The sequence below is a fragment of the Tachysurus fulvidraco genome, chromosome 7 (genome assembly GCF_022655615.1).
Source record: "Tachysurus fulvidraco isolate hzauxx_2018 chromosome 7, HZAU_PFXX_2.0, whole genome shotgun sequence".
NCBI lineage: Eukaryota > Metazoa > Chordata > Actinopteri > Siluriformes > Bagridae > Tachysurus > Tachysurus fulvidraco.
Window position 1 is genome coordinate 4,614,644 of NC_062524.1, and position 23,968 is coordinate 4,638,611.

The 23,968-nt window shown below is 37.4% G+C and overlaps 2 protein-coding genes and 1 long non-coding RNA gene across 4 annotated transcripts in view; 2 read left to right on the plus strand and 1 right to left on the minus strand.

Annotated features, from left to right (window-relative positions):
- Nucleotides 1–36: 36 nt before the first annotated feature.
- LOC113662788 lies at nt 37–4,134 on the plus strand. Its single transcript, XR_003445331.2, has 2 exons — nt 37–266; nt 3,455–4,134. It is a non-coding gene; the product is annotated as an uncharacterized LOC113662788 (long non-coding RNA).
- A 263-nt stretch (nt 4,135–4,397) lies between these two features.
- LOC113662815 (serine/threonine-protein kinase pim-1-like) lies at nt 4,398–11,349 on the minus strand. Its single transcript, XM_047816098.1, has 10 exons — nt 11,291–11,349; nt 8,666–8,701; nt 8,313–8,332; nt 7,091–7,185; nt 6,830–6,880; nt 6,037–6,415; nt 5,767–5,943; nt 5,543–5,652; nt 5,265–5,304; nt 4,398–5,149 (listed from the first exon to the last, which is right to left on the minus strand). The coding sequence occupies exons 1-8, from the start codon at nt 11,347–11,349 to the stop codon at nt 5,552–5,554; spliced, it is 918 nt and encodes a 305-aa protein (XP_047672054.1). The 3' UTR covers nt 4,398–5,149; nt 5,265–5,304; nt 5,543–5,551.
- Nucleotides 11,350–11,922: 573 nt separating this feature from the next.
- myo1g (myosin IG) overlaps nt 11,923–23,968 on the plus strand; it is a 33,636-nt gene continuing 21,590 nt past the window's right edge. The window contains exons 1-12 of one of the 2 annotated variants that reach the window (XM_047816529.1): nt 11,923–12,128; nt 14,202–14,410; nt 15,572–15,665; nt 18,836–19,001; nt 19,715–19,768; nt 20,742–20,837; nt 21,038–21,154; nt 21,584–21,790; nt 22,090–22,235; nt 22,668–22,782; nt 23,089–23,259; nt 23,900–23,968. The exon at nt 23,900–23,968 is cut by the window's right edge and continues 2 nt beyond it. In XM_047816529.1, the coding sequence (XP_047672485.1) occupies nt 12,034–12,128; nt 14,202–14,410; nt 15,572–15,665; nt 18,836–19,001; nt 19,715–19,768; nt 20,742–20,837; nt 21,038–21,154; nt 21,584–21,790; nt 22,090–22,235; nt 22,668–22,782; nt 23,089–23,259; nt 23,900–23,968 (1,539 nt within the window). In that variant the 5' untranslated portion in view covers nt 11,923–12,033. The remainder of the gene's footprint in view (nt 12,129–14,201; nt 14,411–15,571; nt 15,666–18,835; nt 19,002–19,714; nt 19,769–20,741; nt 20,838–21,037; nt 21,155–21,583; nt 21,791–22,089; nt 22,236–22,667; nt 22,783–23,088; nt 23,260–23,899) is intronic. The other variant, XM_027177888.2, reaches the window with a different exon arrangement.

Consider the following 23,968-nt stretch of genomic DNA (forward strand, 5'->3'; position numbering starts at 1 on the left):
TATTCTACATGTCCATTCAGGCTGTTGGTGTGGTTGTGTCACTTTAAATTTTTCTTGAGGACGTTACATGTTTCATCATGTTTCTTGAGCATGTTAGGTTATGCAGTAGGTGGAGTAACGCAAAGGTAATTAGATCAGCAGAGAGAAAAGAGCGAAGATTCATGTTCGTATACAGTCTATATACAGTACATATATGTGTTTTCCAGTGAGCAGAGACTAAATTCTGCTTAATTTCATCTTAGTTCCCTTTGGTAAAGCGGGCCGAGGTATGTGATGTCGACATATGTTACCTGTTATTATAGTTTATTTCAAGGTCCTGTTAGCATGTACATTAGTGCTGCACGATTAATCATATCGCAATCGCGATATCAAGCCTGTGCGATTATATGACGCAAAATGCTGCAATTTTATGAAATAAATAAATAATAAATAAATGCATGTGTGGCCATGACAACCCATTCTCTCTGAAAGCTGTTTGCCTATTTCATACATATCTGCTAATTATTTTAGTTTAGGCACTGAACTGGTGGCCAGAAAAAATGCTACCTCTGTTATATGTAGTGTTAATTTCGTCAGACGAGACGAGACGAAATATGTTCGTCAACAACCTTTTTTTTCATGAGTAAGACGAGACGATGACAAGACTGCACCACTGTCTGACAAAAACTCTGACTAAGACTAAATTAACATGCATTATTGTTGACGAAAAAAGAAGAGACGGAAATGTTTTGTATAAAATAAAAACTAAGATAAAATCTCTCTTCATTTTCGTCTACAATTGTCTCTGCTTTTTCATCAGCTGTTACAACTTTAAAATATTCAGAACGAGTTCGCGGCTTCACGCTGTTGCTCAAGTTACAGGTCTCATACGCCTGTGGCTGCAACACGAAACTGCTGAACAATTGTATTGCTTCCGCTAAAGAAAATAGTGCGCTCCGTCTCTACAGTTAGAATGTGTGTCCATGGCAACGCTCTGTTTTTCATGGCATCGGTGTGTTATAGTTAGCAGCGGTCTGTTATCAAGAAATAAAATAGTGTGTGCATAGAAAAAATTCGTCCACATGCCGCTCAAAAAAAAAAAAAAAAAAAAGATTGTGTTAAATGATATTTCCTGTCGCTGCGCAGGCGCTTTTATTGTACATGACAGCTTGTCCCGATGACCGGTCTTTGCATTACGATTAAAAGCAGTATCAATAAAGTAAAAAATGTGATGTACGTCAAGTTCGAGTGTATGCACTGTTTAAACGGGTGTTCTCAACTTCGCACTGATACTTTTGTGATTCACGGAGTTTTGACAAGTTTTATAGCCTTGATATTGTTTCTTATTCAAAAGTGGAAAAAACTCTTTACTCCCAACCTGTCACAATCACATCATAATCAAAAGTAATAATTAGGCTCAAAAGCAAATGTATAATTATATGTAATATTGCTCCAAATATCATCCATAATGGTGTGTGCAATACCATGTATAACTTGCATTAAGTTGGTAATTTACATACATATATATATATATATATATATATATATATATATATATATATATATATATATATATATATATATATATGTAAATTACCTATATATATGATATATAATATACACTGTACACCTACATTTTTGATCTTAGGCTTATCATTAATCAGCATTAATGTGTTATTTTATATTTTATTTTGAAAACGTTTTGCATTTGTTTGCAGTTGTTGCTAGTTTGAGTTTAGAAATACAAATTTCAGCATTATCAGTAATCTGTGTGTGCATTTTCCTTGAGGACCAAGCAAGTTAACTCATGATACCGTTTTTTATTATATCGCAATCGCATATCGCAATCGCAATATTGACCTCAATAATCGCAATATGACATTTTCCCTAAATCGTGCAGCCCTAATGTACATGTTAATCATTGAGCTCTTTTTGTTAATTAATCGTTTCATATTGTCTTCATTCACTTTATCATTTATATTTTATATGTTTCTCTGTAAATGTGAACTTTATTTATTGTATTTCTTTTGTATATGAGTCATATTTATTTATTTGTTTCTTTGAGTAGTTTCATGGTGCTACGCAATCTAAAGTTTAATGGCGCTTTTCACGAGCGAAATAAAGAAAGAAGCACCTGTCGGAAACTCTCTGTGTCTCTTTTATGGATACCAATGCAGCTACAAAGTTCATTTATGTGAACTACAGATCCCAGGAAGCTGTTGAGTGGTGTTTCAACAATCAGATACTGAACTCTCATCCGGGCATTGTGTCTAACTAGGAGCAACATAAAGAAAAATTACATCATCTTAGCAATCTTGTGATTTATTAATGTTTAAAATAATGCTAGACTGACTAGACAGTCAATGCTCGTATTTCAATAATATAGGAGTTTATTTATTTATTTATTTATTTATTTATTCTTACCCTGTACGTACATGTCTCTCGTTTTTAAACCCACTTTTTCACCACACAACTTTATCTGGATCAACAGGAACATTACTTACAAAAACAAACACATTTTTGGACATTGAAAGACATGTTGAAAGAATTAAATTTTCAAAAAAATTCTAGGCCTGTTGGACTTTTACATTTAAGTAAGTCATATGGCATGAATATTAAGTTTTTACTAAAAACAACTGCTGAAGAAAATCTTTTTTCTTTTTTTTCTTTTCAGATTTATTTATTTATTTATTTATTTATTTATTTAATCCATATGGAATTTAAAAGACTCTGTGGATGCAGTGATACACCTTAACCATATAAAACTTTAGTTGTCAAACTGCATGAATTAGAAGAAGAAAACCCAATATCACATAAGTCAGTCACAAAAGTCAGCTTTTATTGTCCTTTCAACCAAATGTAGCTGATGCAATTCATAGTGACATGAAACAAGGTTCCTCCAGGACCCTGGTGCTACATAGAACACGAAGCGCCATAGAAAAAAACAGACACTGTATGTACTCCAGGGTCTAGAAGATCTAGAAGATGAAAGGCCTTTAATTTGGTACCTTTTGACATTTTACTGTAAATACTTTTGGCCCCTGAACTGACTTTTATGAAAAAGGTTGTGCTAAGCTGCTGTTCTGGGTGTGACAAATGTAAATGGAGCCTGAAATTACAAATTTGTGATATTAATGAGGTTCAAAAACACCTTTTAATACTAATTTGCACAGGTGGCATAACCAGTTCAGTTCCTTAAATGAACACTTTCATTTAGTCATGTGAAGTGTGGGTATTTTTTTCTGTCTCCCTTTTCCTGGAGGCTGCAGGCTGTTTAGCAAGGCTGGGTCTAACACGTGACTTTGTCCTTTCCTGTAAGTCTGCTAGAGAATCTCGGGGTGGTTTGAGGCCTGGCAACATTTCCTTTGCTGTCAAGTTATAGAAACCTCATACAAAAGAAATTGTGCTCGAGCTGTTGTTCAGCGACATGCCCTGTAAGAAGTGGTATATTAATTTTCTCTGTTCTGTCTTACAGGAGATCAAGATCCATTAATGAGGTGCTGGATGTGTGAGAAGACACAAGATCGAAGCTGTAAATTTATTTCGCTGTGTACTATACTGTAGGTAGTGTGTAGTCTGCTGTGTGTACAAACCCCAGTAACCATCTTTTCACTTTGCTGCCATCCGGTAAGCGCTTCCGAAGCCTAATGGCAAAAACCGAGAGACTTGGGAGGAGTTTCTTCCCCAGGCCATAAGGCTCCTAAACTCAAAACCAGCCTCTTAACATCTTCATGTCTCCACTTAATATTCACTTTATCAGTAAGATATTCATCATTCACTACCTCACGTTGACATACTGTGTCAACCTGTTTACACATTCCTGTGTATCTTAATATTTAAGACTACAGTATAATGCACATTGCCTCTTGTACATCCCTGTGTATCTCTATTTATGACTACAGTATAGTTTACTTTCATGCACACTATTTTTCATTCTATAGTTAACTTCACAGTATACATCTTTTATATTTTATTCTTATATTTTTATTGTTTACTTTTATTTCACTCTTTCATAGCTATATTTTCATCTGTGTTGTATTTTTTTAAATAATTACACTGTCCATGGAGCAGACCTGACTCACGTTTCACTGCTGGTTATATACAGTATGCTCTATATAATTGTGTATGTGACAAATAAAAATCTTGAATCTTGAATGTAGTTTGATGGACATTTCTGGTCTATATATATATATATTATATTGTACTGCTCTTATGTAAATGTTCTATAACACAACTCTGTATTAAAGCTGCAGGAAATAATAAACCCTAGTTAAGATTAATGATGATACTGAGATGATACTGAGAAAAATACACATAAGGGGCATAGAGCAATACAATTAACACAGAAAAGAAGAATTATCAACAACAAACTGTAAAAGTCCATAGTTTTGACAGCTTTTCGGCTTGTAAGTCTTTTAAAAATTTTAAAATAAGTTTTTATTTCCAGCTTAAAATGAAAAATGTTTGGTTTCTTTTCAGGCCAATTTACATTTATGGATATGAAACTTTCAAAATAATAAAAACATTTAAAATAAAAATAAAACATTTTACTATTTTTCTTTTCTCATGAATAAAATTACATCTTTTTCTGTATATTCAAAGGTTTATATAGTTAAGGTGTATCACTGCACCCAGAGAGTCTCTTAATGTTCATATGGATTAAATAAATAAATAAATAAATAAATAAATAAATAAATAAATAAATATTAAAATGAAATAAAAGAACAAAGATTTTCTTCAGCAGTTGTTTTTAGTACAAACTTAATATTGAGGCCACATGATTTACTTACATGTAAAATTCCAACAGGCCTAGAATTTTTAGAAATTTAACACTGGAAACATTTGTATACATACATGTACATATATACATAATATACAACATATACATAAAAACAAACTTTAGCCTGGTCCTTGTCCTACAGGAAGGAGAAGGTGGTAAGGTCTACTGACATTAACCTTCATTGTCCTCCCTGTGTCTCAGCTTAATTCAGGATCTAGAATGTGCAATCGTCCTCCAACATGCTGGGAATAGGAAATATATCTGACTTGATATCATGGTTGGTGCTCGATATAAAGAGGACGAGGAGGGCCACAAAAAGGCAACACTATCCAAGGTTGCCTGAAGGTGATTGTCTTTTTATTTGGATATCAAGTTATTAGATGGTGTAATCTGTATGTGCAAAATCAAAACAAACAAAAAAATAATTGTTATTTTTAAATTCATGTTGCAATATTTTTACAGCTTTATTATACTTCTGTAAATGTATGCATTTGCATTTACAAACCTCTAGACAGCTCCAAATCAGGACCACCAGGGAAGTATTACTGGATGAAGACATGCAAAATAAAACAACATGCAGTTAAAAAATAAAGTTATGCAGGTATAAAAATAAAGTACGATATAAATCAGTGTAATTAATTATTCTTTATTCGTCTCTGCTTACATACTCATAGTTATCTCTGTAAAAGAACTCAGGATCAAATAATATCTGTGTGATGTAGACTATTATTGGGTGCCTTGTAATTCATTTTAATAAGGTCTAATCTATTCTTAATGTCTAACCTGGACTTCCTAAAGCTGCATTGTAAACCACTTGTGTCTGATGATGTCCTCGAACGACGGCCGAGAGCGAGGGTCTTTTTTCAGGCACAATGATATCAGATCAGAGCATTCTGTATGTGCAGTAACAAGAAAAATATAATGAAAAAATAATTATGTTTAAATGCATTTAAAGATGAACAGTTTTATTATACAAGTTTAAATGTGATGCTTTTTCATGTTCTCACCTTTAGACACATGATGACATATAGGTATAATCCCATTTATAATTTGATCACTGTTCATAAAGGGCAGATGTCCACAGACCAAGTAGAACAGGAGCACACCCAGACTCCAGACAGTAGAAGGACGTCCCAGATACTTTCCCTCATGGAGCCACTCGGGAGGACAATATGGTGGCGTTCCTGAGTGAAAAAGTAAAAAGTTCAGTAATCCACACAAAAAGGATTCTCCACTGTATCATCCTAGATTTGATCTCATATACACTGTACAAGTACCCGCAAATGTCCTGTAGGGGGAGTCCTTTAACAAGTCCCCATTGCCAAAGTCGATCAACTTCACTACCATTGTGTCAGTGTTGATCAGAATGTTCTCAGGCCTGATGTCTCTGTGAAAAACACCATGGTTACAGCAGTGACGAGCCGCCTGAACCACCTGCCACATTATGTTTCGAACCATTGATTCAGACAGTAGACTGTTGTTACATATACAAAACTCTTGCAGGTCACTGCAGGGACTGGGTCGCTCCAGAACCAAGACGACCCAATCGGACAGGTCAAACCATTCTAGCAGCTCCACCACATTCCTGGAGCGAGGTGGCACGGACAGCATCTGCATCAAGGCTACCTCCAGGGGCAGAGTTTGCGTCCCACCCGGCTGAAACGACAACGCAGACATGACGCAGACATGGCACAGACATGGTTAACATGGGGTAGTGGTGGCTCAAATGGTTAAGGCTTTGGGTTGTTGATCGAAGGATTGGGTTTCAAGGCCCCGCACAGCCAAGCTGCCACTGCTGGGTCCTTGAGCAAGGCCCTCAACCCTCTCTGCTCCAGGGGCACTGTATCATACTGTAGCTGCCCCTGCACTCTGACCCCAACCTCCTCAGTTGGGGTATGTGAAGAAAAGAATTCCACTGTGCTGTAATGTATATGTGGTGATAATAAACTCTTCTATGCCCCACGTTCATCATGGGCTTGGAGTAAAATATTCAAACTCAGTAATCTTACAATGGAAAATGCTTTGGATTGAGAAGTGAATCAGGAATAAAGTTAGTGTGCTGTTTCTTACAATGGTGATGTTTTTGCTGTAGACCGTCTTGGCCACACACTTAATAGCAACCTGTTCACATACACAAAATAAGTTTAATAATTAATATAAATCCACAGCAACTACATTTGTTTTCAGAAAATAGAGGCTCGAACGACCCGCTTTTGTAACGATCTTTTTTGTAAAATCACACACATTAATCTCGTCACCTAACGCCTTACATTTTCTATAGTGTGGTGATTAATGCCAGCTGTATCAGCTGTATATGTGCAGACATTGTACCTGTTTCCAATCCACATTACGAACTCCAGCGTACACATAGCTGAAGTTTCCTTGTCCCAGCAGCTCTCTCGCAGTGTATTGTGATGCAATAACCTCTGTTAAACAATCAAATAATCATTCAGTTCAACTGAAATAAGGATGAAAGTATATCATGCTCTCATCTTATTTGCAGTAGACTGTAATATATAATATATCTGTAGAGAGGAAATCTGAGGTAATATTTAGCTAGCTAGACGTAAAGTTAGTTTTTACGTGTCTGCCAAAAATGAGGTAACGTTAACTTTTAATGTGGAATGTGAGGTAATCTTGAAAAAGGAAAAAAAAACTTGTAAGATATTTGCAAAACATGCAAATATATCTTTTTTTAAGAAGCTGTCTTTTCATAATCGTCCTTCAAACACTGTCAGCAAAGGTGCATCAAGACAATACTGTATATAAGCTAGAAAAGGTATTAACAAAACAATAATTATATTTAATTTTTTTTTAACTGAATTAAAAATTATTTTAAAGATACAAAGCTAAGGACTTATATAAGTTAGCTCTAGACACAAAGTGCATCTGAGCAAATGGTGCAAACAGTGTGAGACAAAATACAATACAAAAACAATACAGGAATGAACACTTAATATAGTAGCAACAGTTATGAGATGTATTGTAATGAATTGTGCAAAACAGCAATTGACTGAATTGTGCAAGACAGCATGTGCAAAAACGGTGTGCAAAACAGCATGTAAACAGTTTAATATGGTGGTGCTGTGTACATGTATTTGTATTAGATGGGTATTTGGTGCAGATCAGTGCTGTCCATACAGATATGTGTGTGTGTGTGTGTGTGTGTGTGTGTGTGTGTGTGTGTGTGTGTGTGTGTGTGTGTGTGTGTGTATGTGTGTTTATGTGTGTATGTGTGTGTGTGTGTGTGCGTCTCTGTGTGCATGTGTGTTTATGTGTGTATGTGTGTGTGTGCATGTTTCTCTGTGTGTGTCTGTTTGTGTGTGTGTTTCTGTGAGTGTGTCTGTTTGTGTGTGTGTGTGTGTGTGTCTCTGTGTGCGTGTGTGTATGTGTGTATATGTGTGTGTATGTGTGTGTGTGTGTGCATGTTTCTCTGTGTGTGTCTGTTTGTGTGTGTGCGTGTGTTTCTGTGAGTGTGTGTGTTTGTGTGTGTGTGTGTGTGTGTGTGTGTGTGTGTGTGTGTGTGTGTGTATATGTGTGTGCGTGTGTGTACCTGTCCACTCCTGGTTAACGCTGGGAAGAGGTGGATGAGGATTAGTGTTGGGAATCACGTTCATTTTCAAACTTTACAAATTAGCTACGGAACATCAGAATTAGAAATGTATATGATTAATCATCTCATAAAGAAACTAAAGACATTTGGTTGTTTATTCCATCCAGTCTGATCGCGACCACGTTTTTTTCTCTCAGCTCTCTATTATAAATATGATGCGGAACTAAAAACGGGAAAGCGTCGTTTATTTTAATTAATAAGTAATTATCATAGTGTTTTCTTCAATTAATAATAAAAAAAACATCTAATAATAATAACAAAAAATGAACACACAAAGTCTACAAACACACTACCTGTCATCTCCCCGAAGGTTAATGACTAAATCACTGCTATACAAATGAAGCAGGAAACATTACACGTGTTCCAAGAACTGAAGCTTGTGACGTGCTAGAAATTCTGATTCTAAACACGTTCCATAAATCAGAACAATCCTCAAGTTCTTGCCCAAAACACACGAATAGATATGTGCATATTTGCAACCAATAAAGAGGCTGTTTATTTTAATTAATTAATTTATACTTAATTAATTAAAAAGCAGGTTTGTTGCAGAAATGCTTTAGTGTTTGTGTGTAATGCGTTTAAACATTTGCATCACAAATCAAGAGGTAATCAGACTTTAATGACAAAAAAAGTCTTACAAACAAGAAGACCTATCGTTGTACATCCCTTCTGGGGGATTTGGGCTTTGTTAGTGGTGCGATGTCTTTTGACTGGTTGAGTTGGTCCCTCTGGCCCCTGTGTGTATGTGCATGTATGTGAACATTTAATGGTTTTTGTGGGAAACTCAATGTATGAATAAAGATGGTTAATTTCTGTTAATCCTGTCTCTGCATGATCAGAGGGAATAAACTTGTGTTGCCTATTTTGGATAAATTGTTTAATGTACAACCCAAAAGAATAAACTATTTCCTGGGGTGAAATATCCCAGGTGGTGTAGTCGGTGCTGTCATATTATCATAGTGTACTTTTCCCATTAGACTTGCTGAAATCGTGCTCTTGACATGTTTTTTTTCTGGTGTTTGTGTGCTACCAGTAACAGTAATCTCATGGTGACCTTTAAGCTATTCATGAGGGGCCACCCCCATCTCCAAAGTAAACACATGGTGTGTTATAATAGTTTATTGCTACAATTACACCTCATATCCTGTTGCTCACTGATGTCAGTGTATGAGTCTTACAGAGTAGATGTGATCATACCTCATTAATGATGTGAACTCTGGGCCACATCAGATGAGGTGCAGTGGAAATACACATCACATCTATTATTCAACTGCATCACTATAGGAACACCATGCAAATTATAATTTTCATTCATTCATTTATTCATTCATTCATTCATTCATTCAATCATTTTCTACCGCTTATCTGAACTTCTCGGGTCACGGGGAGCCTGTGCCTATCTCAGGTGTCATCGGGCATCGAGGCAGGATACACCCTGGACGGAGTGCCAACCCATCGCAGGGCACACACACACTCTCAGTCACTCACACACTCACACACTACGGACAATTTTCCAGAGATTCCAATCAACCTACCCTGCATGTCTTTGGACAGGGGGAGGAAACCGGAGTACCCGGAGGAAACCCCAGAGGCACGGGGAGAACATGAAAACTCCACACACACAAGGCGGAGGCGGGAATCCAACCCCCAACACTGGAGGTGTGAGGCGAACGTGCTAACCACTAAGCCACCGTGCCCCCCAAAATATAATTTTTCCTTTGCAATTTTACATCATAAATGCTTTTCTTTATTGTTATTGCTATGCACCAACACACCAAGACAAATTCCTGTTTATGTATGTAGACCCTACAGTACCTGGCAATAAACCTGATTCTGATTCTGAAAAACTTTGATATGACCTGATATTAACCTCTACCAAGAATAAAACTTCTGATATACTGTATAAGCCCCAGTTTCTGCTGTCAGTTCGGTGTGTCATGACAAAGAATCACTAAACCCATGTGTATGTAACTATAGTACTCATTTAGCATGCATGGTAAGAATGTAATTCAAACATATAAGTTAGTAAGAAAATATACTTCACAAACCTCACTGTCCAGTAGGTGGTGCTATAAAAAGGAATCACTCATCAGTTAGCATAAGAGCAGGGGCGGTTCTAGGATTTCATCTGTAGGGGGTTTTAGCCCTCAGTGAGAATTTAAAACAAGAAGAGTTTTATATTATATATTATATGACTACATAGTAAGCCAAAAGTTATGGTATTATTAAATGGCAAAAGTGGACACCAAAATTTTATGCATGATGTAATTGAACAAACAGTGTGTCCAATGAATGCAGTCATTAATAAAAAAATATTCACAAGACAAAGACCAAATCAATAAATGTTATTTTTATTTAGTATTGAATGGATCGTTTGCATTAATATTTTGTTTGTGCTGTCAACTCTGGCGTCTTTCCGCCGATTAACGTTATAGATAAACGCCTCCAGCTCTGGCTGCGCGTGCACGATGCGCGTACCTGTGCTTCTCCATTCAAATAAAGTAGACTGCTGAGGACGCACTTTTGAAAGACTACAACGCACGCGCGTAAAAGCAAAGTGAAAAAAAAATCGCTCTTGCATCAAAGTGATAATTAATATGTATAATTTTGTGTATTTCTTCAGTCACACCAAGCAACCCGTCTAATTCTCATAAGAGTAGATCCACTTTATCCAGTCAGTAAAACCTCTGAAGCATCAAAACATCATGGTGATGACAACACCAATCCAATCTTGACTTTGATAATAAATATTTATTTAAAATATTTAAAAAATAATATTATATTTTGCACATCTGAGATTGGGGGTTCTTTTCATGCTTTGTGGGTTTCCTCCATGTACTTTTGATTCCTCCATCAGTTCAATGGCAATGTGTTGTAGTCAGATTGACTGTACGGCTGAACTGTTGTTCTGGGTGCACCCTGACTTGTTCCCCGTGTCCCCTGGCTCTGACAGGCTTACAGGCACCATGTCTCCCATGTCTAATTACTGTAAAACAACAATCTATAAAAAATATTCCACAATTCTCCACACCATTAGTTCTAGTTATGGCTTCCATCAGAGGATCTTTATGTAGATCAGGAGAACTTCTCTGTTCTTTTTTCCGTACATGGAGTTCCTGTCAGCCTAGATCTGTGTTGTGTTTTTTGGTTTTGCTGAATGTCGGACACCACCGTGACAACTGTGGTTACATTTCCTCTCTTCATTTCAGAGCTGGGCTTTTGATAAAGGAACCTGCACAAATTTAAGGCGATTTTGCTTCCCCACATGTCTTATCTGCATACATCTAGAGGACTGATCTCAAAGCAGGAAAGGCTGTGTTTATTCCTAAAAGATAAAATTCCAGCACAGCCTCACAGCTCCTGTACAGCTCCTTTAAATGTAATGTGTGTGAGAAAAAGTAGATAGATATAGAGAGACATGTTAAGGAAGAGCTGCTCATGTGTGATACACACACACACACACACACATACACACAGGATGACGTGCTGTAGAGAACAGACCGCAACTTCAGCCGCAGTTGAAGCAAAAGCTGGCTTTACGCCACACCCACATCATTCTGCTACAGCCTCGTCTACCGGCTTGTAGACTGCATTTTACTACTTCCCTCTCTTTCTCTGTCTTTCCTGTCATCATCCACTCGTTTCTGCATCTTTTGCAGGGATGGCGGAGCTGGAGGGCTTCGAGTTCGGCAAGTCGGACTTTGTACTCCTGGACGAGGTGACCATGGAGCAGTTCCTGGAGAATCTGAAGCTCAGGTAAAAGCAGAATCACAAACTGTGGCAATGAAAGGAATAAGGAAAATATTGTGTTGGACAAAAGCTGAGAAGATTCAAGAAAAACCTCAATACTGACTTTCAATTCTGGTTTTAATTCATATTCATCTTGAAAGAAGTTGAGTCTTAGAATTATGACATTTATATTATACATTATATTATAAAGGTTAACCAACGTATAAGGTACATTCTGACTCTCTGACCACTCCCTTTTGCTTTGGATGTGTTCAGCAATATGTTTGATGCCTCGACGGTGACTAACGTCTGGCTTACAAAATTCATCACTTGTGGGAAATAGCTTTGCATTGTGTATTTTGTACACATTGAAGTGAATCAAAACAAACATTAAACGTAGTCACCTAAGCTGAAGATTTTTACAAGACGGTGATGCAACCTAAGCTGCTTAAGTTCCTGACTTTAATCCCTCTCAGAGACTTTTGATCTGATGTCATGTGTCTGATTTTAAACTGTCTATGTGTTTTGAGTGAAAACCACACGTCTCTTCACTTTTTACGTGATTTTCCGTGTTTCCATGACAACTAGGGAACAAGGGTTTAATGGTAAGAACAATATATAGTTTGTTTTTAGCTAGGTTTGTAATGAGGCCTTACAGTACAGTGAATGAGAATTAAACAAATAAACACAAACAGCAAATTATCATGTATTGTATCATGTACCTTTATGGCAAATGTCAGTATACTCTGCAAAGCCACATAATGCATATTGCAAATCGATGGATTAAATAATTTACCATTAAAAATAGCTATATATTACATAATTGTAATTTTTTATATTTGTAATTTCAGCATCACCTTACATACGGGCCAGACTCTTCTCTTATTTAAATAATAAGATGCTAATATGTTTATGAGGAAAAACCGAGCAAAAAGTCTGACAAGTCTGACCAAACACACCCAGTCATTCGGATTTTATGAAACAGAGAAGACAAGTCATTTTGAGCCATGCGTCGCACTTCCTGTTCTCACTTCCCACCTTCGTATTACTTCCTGTCAAGTGTGGGTGTAGTTTATGTCACTCTGACAACACGCATTGCTACATAGCCTCTGGTTATAATACATTTCATGTTAAACTCTGTTGTTTGTTCAAGAATTAAGCCTGACAAACATTTTTACAGGTGTAAACTGACAAGTTGTAGTTGTAGTTTCCGCCATTTTAACCAAAATTGTAAACCATGGACTTTGCTAGAATAATCCCCACTTTGAGAACCTGAGGGATTTTGGGTCATTTGAGAAAAACAGATAAAAAAACAATAATAAACCAATACGATAAATTAATTAATTCTTGAAAACTGAAGGTAGACCCTACATGTATTATAGTACATTCAAACCAGGCAATGTTCAGTGTATTTAAAACAAGATATGTGACTTCCTGGTACAGTATTACCAATTTAAAGGTCAAAGTGGTGACAGAAAAACTGCTGAATATTGATGAGGGTATTGTTATTATTCATGGTCTTGTGCAGCATCATTTAAAAAGGCAAAGTAACGACACTGCAATTGACCTCTTTTGGGATCAGTGAATATGGAAATGATGTGTTTTATGTGGAAACCTTTAGATTCAGACACTGAATAGTTCCGGCACTAAATCACACACACATTTCTGTGTAAATAGATGAAATTAATGCATTTTTTGATACTTTAGTAACATTTAATTTTCATAACACTCAGTACAAGTCTGTACTATATTAGTCCAAATAATATCAGTGTATGATAACTGGCTCATCCAGATAGCATGGCTTGCTTGGCTATTTCAGTTGTTTCACACACTGTGTACTGGACAGTACATCAGTGACAGTGATAAAATCTGAAGTATAAATGTGTGTGCATTATAACCTTCATGGCAGGATTTATTTAGTCTGTTAGTTTTCTTTCCTCTACACTTTGTGTTTTGAAGTCTTATGTTATAAAATCCTGCATATGATTTGAGCAAATGGAAAACTGTATCTTTGTTTTGTGTTTTTTAACTTAAACGGTTTATACTTCCCCATACTTTTCATTTTAGTCTTTACACATTGATCGATTGTTATGCTTTCAGGTTTGAGAAAGGCCGAATCTACACGTTTATCGGAGAAGTGGTGGTGTCCGTGAATCCCTACAGGCAGATGGACATCTATGGGGAGGAGGTCGTTGGTGCGTACAGAGGGAGAGAGCTGTACGAAAACCCTCCTCACCTCTACGCAGTGGCTGATGCGGCCTACAAAGCCATGAAGAGAAGAGCGAAAGACACCTGCATTGTCATTTCAGGTAACAAACAAAAACATATCTTGGAAGTTGTGGCCTAATGGTTAGAGAGTCTGACTCCTAACCCTAAGGTTGTGGGTTCGAGTCTTGGGCCGGCCACGTCTGAGGTGCCCTTGAGCAAGGCACTGAACCACCCAACTGTTCCCCGGGTGCCACAGCATTAATGGCTGCCCACTGCTCCGGGTGTGTGTTCACGGTGTGTGTGTTCACTGCTGTGTGTGCACTTTGGATGCAACGCAGAGAACAAATTCTGAGTATGGGTCACCGTACTTAGCCGTATGTCAATTTACTAATTCAGTATCAGATAAGTGAAGTAACATCACTGATAACAAATGAGGTTTAGGTCGTGTTGTAGACTGATGACACCATTTAGATTATTTTGTTTGAAAAGTGTGAGCTTTCCAGCATCCTGACATGCTAACAAGCTGTTTTTGTGTAAAAGAATGAAAAAAAAGTAGCTTGTGAGGAATAACTGCTTATAGCGGTCGTAATGTAAGTTATACCAAGATTTAACTTGACTCACAGACATTCCACAACATGACATGTTACTCTAAAAGGATTAAAAAAACATGGTGTCATTTAATAATTCCTTATTTAATGTGATATTTAGAAAACTTGCTGTAGTATAAAAGCAAATAGGATGTGCTTGGAAAGCACAATAATGTCATGTGCCCCTACTGGCCTTGCAACATGGAGCCCCTAATACTCTGGGGAAGATGTGGCCTAACGGTAAAGAGAGTCTGAACCCTAACCCTAAGGTTGGGTGTTCGAGTCTCGGGCCGGCCACGACTGAGGTGCCCTTGAGCAAGGCGCCGAAACCCCCCAACTGCTCCCCGGGATAAATGGCTGCCTACTGCTCCGGGTGTGTGTTCACGGTGTGTGTGTGTTCACTGCTGTGTGTGTGCACTTTGGATGGGTTAAACACAGAGAACGAATTCTGAGTATGGGTCACCGTACTTAGCTGTATGTCACATCACATTGCTGCTTTTTTCACAATAAAAGAATGTGTTTTATTCCATACTTGAACCACTATGAATAACTCTGAACCAACAATCAACTACATGCTCCTGAAAGAGTCAAAGTACTGTATAATGTATTTAGCAGGGGTTTATGGAGTAAGCTATAGAGGATACTGTTTACCACTAATCTGTGTGTGTTTTCCAGGTGAAAGTGGAGCGGGGAAGACAGAAGCCAGTAAATACATCATGCATTATATAGCAGCTATCACCAACCCCAGCCAAAGGGAAGAAGTTGAGAGGTGAGAACTTAAAAGGCGTATTTTTTAATTTCTGCAAATCATCATTAAAGCTTCCCGCCTACACGATGTATGTGGAGTTTTCATGTTCTCCCCGTGCCTCGGGGGTTTCCTCTGGGTACTCTGGTTTCCTCCCCTGGTCCAAAGACATGCATAGTAGGTTGATTGGAATCTCTGGAAAATTGTCCGTAGTGTGTGAGTGTGTGAGTGAATGAGAGTGTGTGTGTGTGTGTGTGTGTGCCTGTGATGGGTTGGCACTCCGTCCAGGGTGTATCCTGCCTCGATGCCCGATGACGCCTGAGATAGGCACAGGCTCCCCGTGACCCGAGAAGTTCAGATAAGCGATAGAAAATGATTGAATGAATGAATGAATGAATGAATGAATGAATCATTAAAGCTATTTTATTCCAAATCAAAGCTCTTTATATGGTACGATATGTTTTTAATGTTTATTACTTTACAGAACTTATGAAACTGGCCAACAAAAACTTAAAGCTTATATATATATATATTTTTACCTCAATAAAGTAATAACAAAATCCTAGGGCCTTGGAAGGTGGACACTTACATATAAGATTAATTAGTAACTAAAAACATGTTATTTAAAAAAGAAAAAATATAAATGCTTTATGTAAGGACTTATTTATGCTTTGAAGTCTATTGGAAAGTCCTGAATGCTTTGTGGCTATTCTATATGTCTAACTTTTTTTATGCCTTATTATGTTTAAGAATAAGAAAATATAGTTTTGTGAGGGAACGACTATTTAGAGCTGCTATAATTCACATGATAACAGGAACTAATTTTTTTTTCTAGTGTTGGCAAATTGCTGTGGTCTACGTCTAATAATATATCTTCTTGTTCCACTTTCGGCTTTTATTGTTAGGGGTCACCACAATGAATCATCTGTTTCCATCGAACTTTATCATTTGCATCCACTAATTACTTTCATGTCCTCTTTTAACACACGTGTATCTTCTTTGGCCTTCCTCTCGACCTCTTACCTGGCAGCTCCATCTCCGAGATCCTTCTACCAATATAACCATCTCCCTCCAAACCATCTCAATCTAATCTCTTGTCCAAACCATCTCCATCTAGTCTCTCTGACCTTGTCCCCAAAACAACCAACCTGAAATGTCCCTCTGATGTGCCCGTTCCTAATCCTGTCCATCCTTGTCACTCCTTCTAAAGAGAACCTCAACATCCTCATCTCTGCTAACCTCCATTTCTGCCTCATGTCTTTTCCTCACAGTCTCTAACCCATCTAGCAGAGCTGGACTCTTGTACACCTTTCCTTTGTTTCTTACTAACAATTTTCTGTCACACTTCACATTGCACTGGACGGTTAAAACCCAAATACTTAAAGTCCTCCACCTTCTTGGCCTCAGCCCCCTGTAATCTCACTGTTCTACTTCCCTCCCTCTCGTTCATGCACGTGTACTTACAGTACTTCTTACTACGACTGAATTTCATTCCTCTTCTTTCCAGAGCAGACCTCCACCTTTCCAGGTGTTCCTCCACCTGCTCTCTTCTCTCACTACAGATCACAGTGTCATCCGTAAACATCGTTGTCCACAGCGATTCCTATCTGACATCATCTGTCAATTTGTCCATCACCATAGCAAAAGAGAACGGACTCAAAACCGATCCTTGATGAAACCCCACCTCCACATTGAACTCCTCTGTCTGACCTACAGCACATCTCACTGCTGTCATACTCCTCTCAAACGTATCCTGAACTAGTCTGATGTACTTCTCTTCCACTCCTGACACTCTCTCCTAGACACTTCCACACCTCCACAGATATTTCATCTGCACCAACAGCCTTCCAGTCTTTCTCACCTTCCCTCATGTCTAACCTGGCATACTGTACAACTCATCGTATGCTTCCTGTTTGGCCTTTGTTTCGTGTTTCATCCAACTTCATTCTGCGATGCCTTGTAATCCTGTCTACTTTCCTTTCTACGTCCAACTTCATTTTAGCTAGCCTCTTCCTTTGAATGCTGTCCCGTACTTCCTCATTCCAACACCATGTTTCCTTATCTCCTACCTATCCCTGCTACCTGTCTCCCTGATCACTTCTGCTGTAGTTTCCCAGTCTTATGGACGCTCATCTAGACCACCCAAAGCCTGTCTCAACTTCTGTCTGAATTCACCCTACATTCTTCCTTTTTCAACTTCCACCACTTGGTCTTCTTTTCTATCTTTCCTCTCCTATTCTTCCTGACCACCGGTGACATCTTACACATCGCCAGCCGACGCTGTCTGGCTACACTCTCTTCTACCACCGCTTTGCAGTCCCTTATCTCAGATTGCCTCGTCTACCTAAAATGTATTCTACCTGCATAATCCTACTTCCACTCTTATACATAATACTATGTTCCTCTTTTTTATGGAATGTGTTAACTACGGCCATTTCCATTCGCTTATCAAAGTCCAACACCATCTGTCCCTCTAGGTTTCTTTCCTTAATTAAAAACCCTCACCAACATGCCCTTTAAAGACTGCTTCAATCGCTACTCTTTCCCATCTGGGAATACTCTCTTTCACCTTATTTAACTTACAGCAGAATCTCTTGTGGAGCATAATCACTGACTTACATTTACAGCATTTAGCAGACGCCTTTATCCAGAGCGACTTACTTTTTTTTTTATCTCATTTTTATACAACTGAGCAATTGAGGGTTAAGGGCCTTGCTCAGGGGCCCAGCAGTGGCAGCTTGGTGGATGTAGGAATCGAACTCACAACCTTCCAATTGGTAGCCCAACACCTTAACCACTAGGCTACCACATCCCACTGATGATCTTCAACATCACCTCTTTAATTTCTAACTTCATATTCCCACTGACGATTCTCATGTTTAAGTTTGGCAGGTTTTACACTGGATGCCATTCCTGATACAACCCTTTCTATTTATCCTGGCTTGGGACCACCACAGAAGTCACTGGCTTGCAACCCCTGTTGCTAGATTAAATCTAATAAAATATGCTGTTATAACAAAAAAAACTTTTTTAAGAGTGACCCTGCTTTTCATATTGTAAGTTCGCATCACAGCAGGTCATCATTGATTATTTTATAGTAACAGCCTCCCTACCAGTCTGCTTCTCTGCCATTTTTTTTCCTCAGCTTCTATTTGCTCCTCTCGGTTCCATAATCGAATACTTTTATTTTTCAGTGTGAAAAATGTGCTCCTGAAATCCAACTGTGTTTTGGAGGCATTCGGGAACGCCAAGACCAACCGTAACGACAACTCGAGCCGGTTTGGGAAGTACATGGATATTAACTTTAACTTCAATGGAGATCCAACTGGAGGACACATTAACAATTACCTGCTGGAAAAGGTAAGAGTTCACTCAGAAGCTGGGACATGAAATTACGGTCGTGTCTTCTGTCTTAATTCACCACGCTTAAAATTGAGTAGAGACGAGGCATCATAACTGCTTTGGAGCACTCGATTATCTTTCCGCTGATGAATGTGTGTCTTCCTGTGTTTATATGAGCAAAGAATATACACACGCACACACACAATAATGCACGCACACACACTTTGGAAAAAAAAAAAATGTATGTATGTCTATATAGTTGTGTGTGTGTGTGTGTGTGTGTGTAGCTGGTGATGATTTGTAATTAGTTTCAGTTTTATTTTTGACCTTCTCTCTTGCCTCATAAGTGTGTTTTTTTTGCAGTGATGGTTTTGAAATATGGAAGTGTGAAGTGGGCTGTAAATGGTCTTGCGTATGAACTACACCGACGCTCACACCCCTGCATGTTAATATATACTGATTATAATGCATCAGCTTATAATGCACGGTATATGAAAAGTAGTGTGTGTAATAAAAATAGTATCCTAGATATATAGAAATAATAGAGACAATGAAACAAATCAGTGTATATAGAGTTATGTATTTATCAGCAGTATTTGTGTTGTTTACATACATACGTTATGGATTTTATGTGCTATGGATATCGATGTGCTATGAATCAAGATAATATCGCAGTGTTAAGTTGACCTTGATCTTTCAATCTCATATTCCTTTTTTTTTATCCTGTTTAGTCAAGGGTCATACAACAGCAAGAAGGAGAGAGAAACTTCCACTCATTCTATCAGGTGAGATGGAACTGTTGGATGTCAGATGATGTCAAAGATCTGTTAGGTATTATGGATATAGCTGAATTCAGATCAAACCATTATTTAGTTTGATAAGATAACATGCTAAAAGGATACAAACCTGTATAATTGTTTTTATACATTTTTATTGTTTTTTCTGGATCTGGTTGAGATTAATAGCATGGCATGTACTGAGACTAGGTTCACACTGGCAATAAAAAAGTACCTCTCATGCAAGCTTGAGGTTTTTAGTTTCACGTTGGTGTGAGCAAGTTTGTTGATATATGAAACTCGCTGGACATAGCAAGAGCTATGATTAAATTATATCTACTGTATGTTTGCTACTGTTTCAGGAATCAGAACCGATTACATTCATTAGAAAGATAATACCACAGGAAGCTACCAACAAAAATAATACCATAATGAAATTAGTAACGAACGATCCTGCTTACAGTATATCTCTAGTCGAGGAGAACGGGTGTGAGGAGAATTCACACAGCAAGTTTTAGCATTTCCTCTTCTGTACATATCATATTTAATAATAACTCAAAAAATACCTAGGTTTGGCCTCACACACTTCCAGTTTCAGTCAGAGTACAGATCGAGATATGGATATTTAACTCACTAAACATATACGGCTACAAATAATCAAATCATAGTATTGTGTTAGATATCTATTACTGTATAAAACGAAAGTCTATGCACTGAAATGCAGAAGTACTTATCAAGAGAGGATGTTCAATGAGTTACACAGTCTGGAGAGTTTACCAGAAGCAGAGTGGCATGTCTGCTTAGTAATGAAATAAAGAAAAAGGTCAAATAAAACAAAGCAAGACCAAAGCAGTAGTCAAGATTTAGTTTTCATGTCGGTTTCAAGGTGTGATGGTGGAACAGTTGGATATTGTGAACATGTTATTATCTTGTATAACATTGTGATGCTGTTGGTTGTGTTTGCGTGTGTTTCCGTGTCCAGCTGTTACGTGGAGGTTCTGATGATCTTGTGAAGTCCCTCCGTCTTAACAACGATCCTTCGAAGTACTTGTACACCAAGCAGGGTGCCTTAGTCACTGTAAGCTTTACCTGCGTTCACCTTTATCTAATTATGTCTATTTAATTAATCTGAACCGACATAATAATCAACCTGTACACTAATTTAATATTGATGAAATTGCTGATTGTGAACATTTAACTTCTCTCTCTCTCTCTCTCTCTCTCTCTCTCTCTCTCTCTCTCTCTCTCTCTCTCTCTCTCTCTCTCTCTCTCACACAGTCTTCCACTGATGATCGGCGTAGCCACAGAGAGGTGATGCGTGCGCTCCAGGTGATCGGCTTCAGTCAGGAAGAAATTAACTCTATCTATAAAATCCTGGCCACCATTCTCCTCCTGGTACGATAAATCATCACAAATCACATAAAAACACTCGGATTCTACACAATGAACAAAGATTTCGGATAATGTCTAATTAAAACTGTGGCAATTAGTTACCTATTAATTGAAAAAGTAAAAACAATAAAAATGTATTTATGTATTTATTTAAAATTAATATATATTTATAATGTATACAATAAACAAATAAGTAAATATTAATATTTATGAAATAATAAAATCATTTTTATTTAACCATTTTAACATTTTAATTCATATTTATAAACTTAATTCTTTTTATATAAAATAGAAATATTTCTAAAATCAACATAAGGACTTAATAATGAAGTTATTATTATCTATTTATCTATTATCTACATCTATATGAATGAAATAAACCAGATTTCTGACTGTATTGTGTGCTTGTGCATTTTTTATCATGGTTCTCAGGGGAACCTGCAGTTTGTGAGTGATGGAGAGAGCGTGGAGGTGGTCGGAGGTGACGCAGTGACTCACATCTCTGAGCTCACTTCCTCCGAGGATGAGAGTGTGTATAAAACCTTGCTGTATCGTACAGTGGCTACGGGGGGCGGCGAGGTCATCTCCAAAGGGCACAGCGAGCAGGAGGCCAGCTATGGCCGAGACGCTTTCGCTAAGGTGCTCCATTCTTTTTTTTTTTAATTTTAGACTACATTATTATGTAAAAAAAAAGATATAATATTATATAATTATATAATGTCTTGTTTTTTTCTTGTTTTTACATCCTTCTTATCTGTAAAAAAGGCCACATTATGATTTCCGTTTCATGTTTATAAGCTCATCTTGGAAAAACAACTAATGCAATGCTTTACTCAAATATAATTTATTATTCCAGACTTGTATATATATATATAGAATATTATAATATGATGTTTCAGTACTTAACTCTACTCGGTTCTCTGCTTCTCTTCCTGTAGGCTTTATATGAACGGTTATTTGGGTGGATTGTTGGTCGAATTAACAGAGTTATTGAGGTGAAGGACTACAACCCAGCTCTGCATGGCAAAAACACAGTGATCGGAGTGCTGGATATTTATGGCTTTGAGATTTTTGACAATAACAGGTGAGCTTTTTCCTTGCCAAGTGTTATTATTACTATTATTAATTTACAGTAACAGACCTTTTTACACAAACACAGTATTAGTAGAAAGGTTAGCACCAAGAAAGAAACCCAATACACTTTATAACACTATAAAATGCAATGCTTACAGACTAAAAACACTGAGCAGTAATATCTTATTATATCTAATAATAATAATAATAATAATAATAATAATAATAATAATAATAATAATAATAATATCTTATTATCTTATCTTGCAAATGCTGTTTATAGCCAAATCGAAATATCAGCTTGTTATGCCACTAATGTATGCTTTTACCAGAGAATTTTAAAAGTAGTCAATCAATACTTCTCAATAAGCCTATTTCAATAAGCCTATTTCAACATGAACTGTGTTAAGAATTTTTCCTGTGCTGTAATGTTCTCTTGCAGTTTTGAGCAGTTTTGTATTAACTACTGTAACGAGAAGCTACAGCAACTTTTCATTGAGCTCATCCTGAGACAGGAGCAGGAGGAATACCACAGAGAGGGAATCACTTGGCAACATGTGAGCACAACACACACACACACACACACACACACACACAACCAAATATGGTGACATCTAGCTTCATTACTGTATATCATAGTCAAGATTTCACACGCGGTTAAAGTGACAATGAGTTTTGTTTTTCTCCTTTTGGTTTAAGCACGGATATTTGTGTGCAACTTTCCCATATACGGTAGTGAAAGGACAAGAGGGAACATGTTAGATATTCACTTTCTCATTACGTCTTTCAGGGCATTTTCAAACTCTTATGTGTACTTTCACATGATTTCTTTTCAATATCAATCCTGTTGTCCTTTTGCACAGATCGAATACTTCAATAACCAAATCATCGTGGATCTAGTGGAGCAGCCGCACAAGGGCATCATCTCCATACTGGACGAGGCCTGCCTCACTGTCGGAAAAGTCACAGACACCGTCTGCCTGGAGAGCATGAACAACAAGCTCTGCCAGCACCCTCACTACACGTCCCGCAAGGTATCAGCTTGGCACAAAGCACCAAGTGCTTTATATGAATTGAATTAAACCAAGTGTGTATATAAATAACCGTGAGCAGCAAAAACACTAAATATGAAAAAAGGGAGTGAAGAGAAGAATAGGAACTTACTTACATACATCTCAAGAGGATCCAAAAGCTGCTCAGAGGATATGAAAGAGGATAGAGGCGGTTATAAAGAGAAATAATGGTGGATAAAAACACAATATAAACCAAACACTGATTAAAATTTATTTAAAGTTTATTTATTAAAGAGAGAGAGAGAACGAGACCGAGAGAGAGTGAGAAAGAAGGAGAGAGAGAGAGAGAGAGAGAGAGAGAGCTTTTTTTATTTCATGTGCTACAGTTTAACAGACTGACCAACAGAGGGCGACATTCACCCACAAAGTCATGCACTCTGATCCAACTAAAAGAGAATCCATCTAAATAATATCTTTTAGCTGTATAACATTAATAAACAACATCCACTACACACATAACAACGCTATATTTTACTCCCATACAGTATATGAACCGTCAGTTGTTGTCATTGTGTCTTATTGTGCTTGGTTCCTTTTTTGTAACTTTGCCATGATGATCATGTTCCTTACATTCACTTTGTCCTTTCTTTCTTTTTTCTAGCTGTGTACCACTGACAAGAGCATGGAGTTTAATCGTCATTTCCGCATCCGACACTACGCTGGTGATGTC

Bases quoted from the DNA above. Each gene is read 5' to 3' on its own strand.
- LOC113662815 (XM_047816098.1), bottom strand. From the start codon at position 11,349: ATGGGAGACATGGTGCCTGTAAGCCTGTCAGAGCCAGGGGACACGGGG. The intron at 8,702-11,290 runs GTGCACCCAGAA...TCATTTGTATAG, and splicing joins GACACGGGGAACAAGTCAGG to CAGTGATTTAGTCATTAACC. The intron at 6,416-6,829 runs GTAAGAAACAGC...TTGTCGTTTCAG, and splicing joins ACAGCAAAAACATCACCATT to CCGGGTGGGACGCAAACTCT.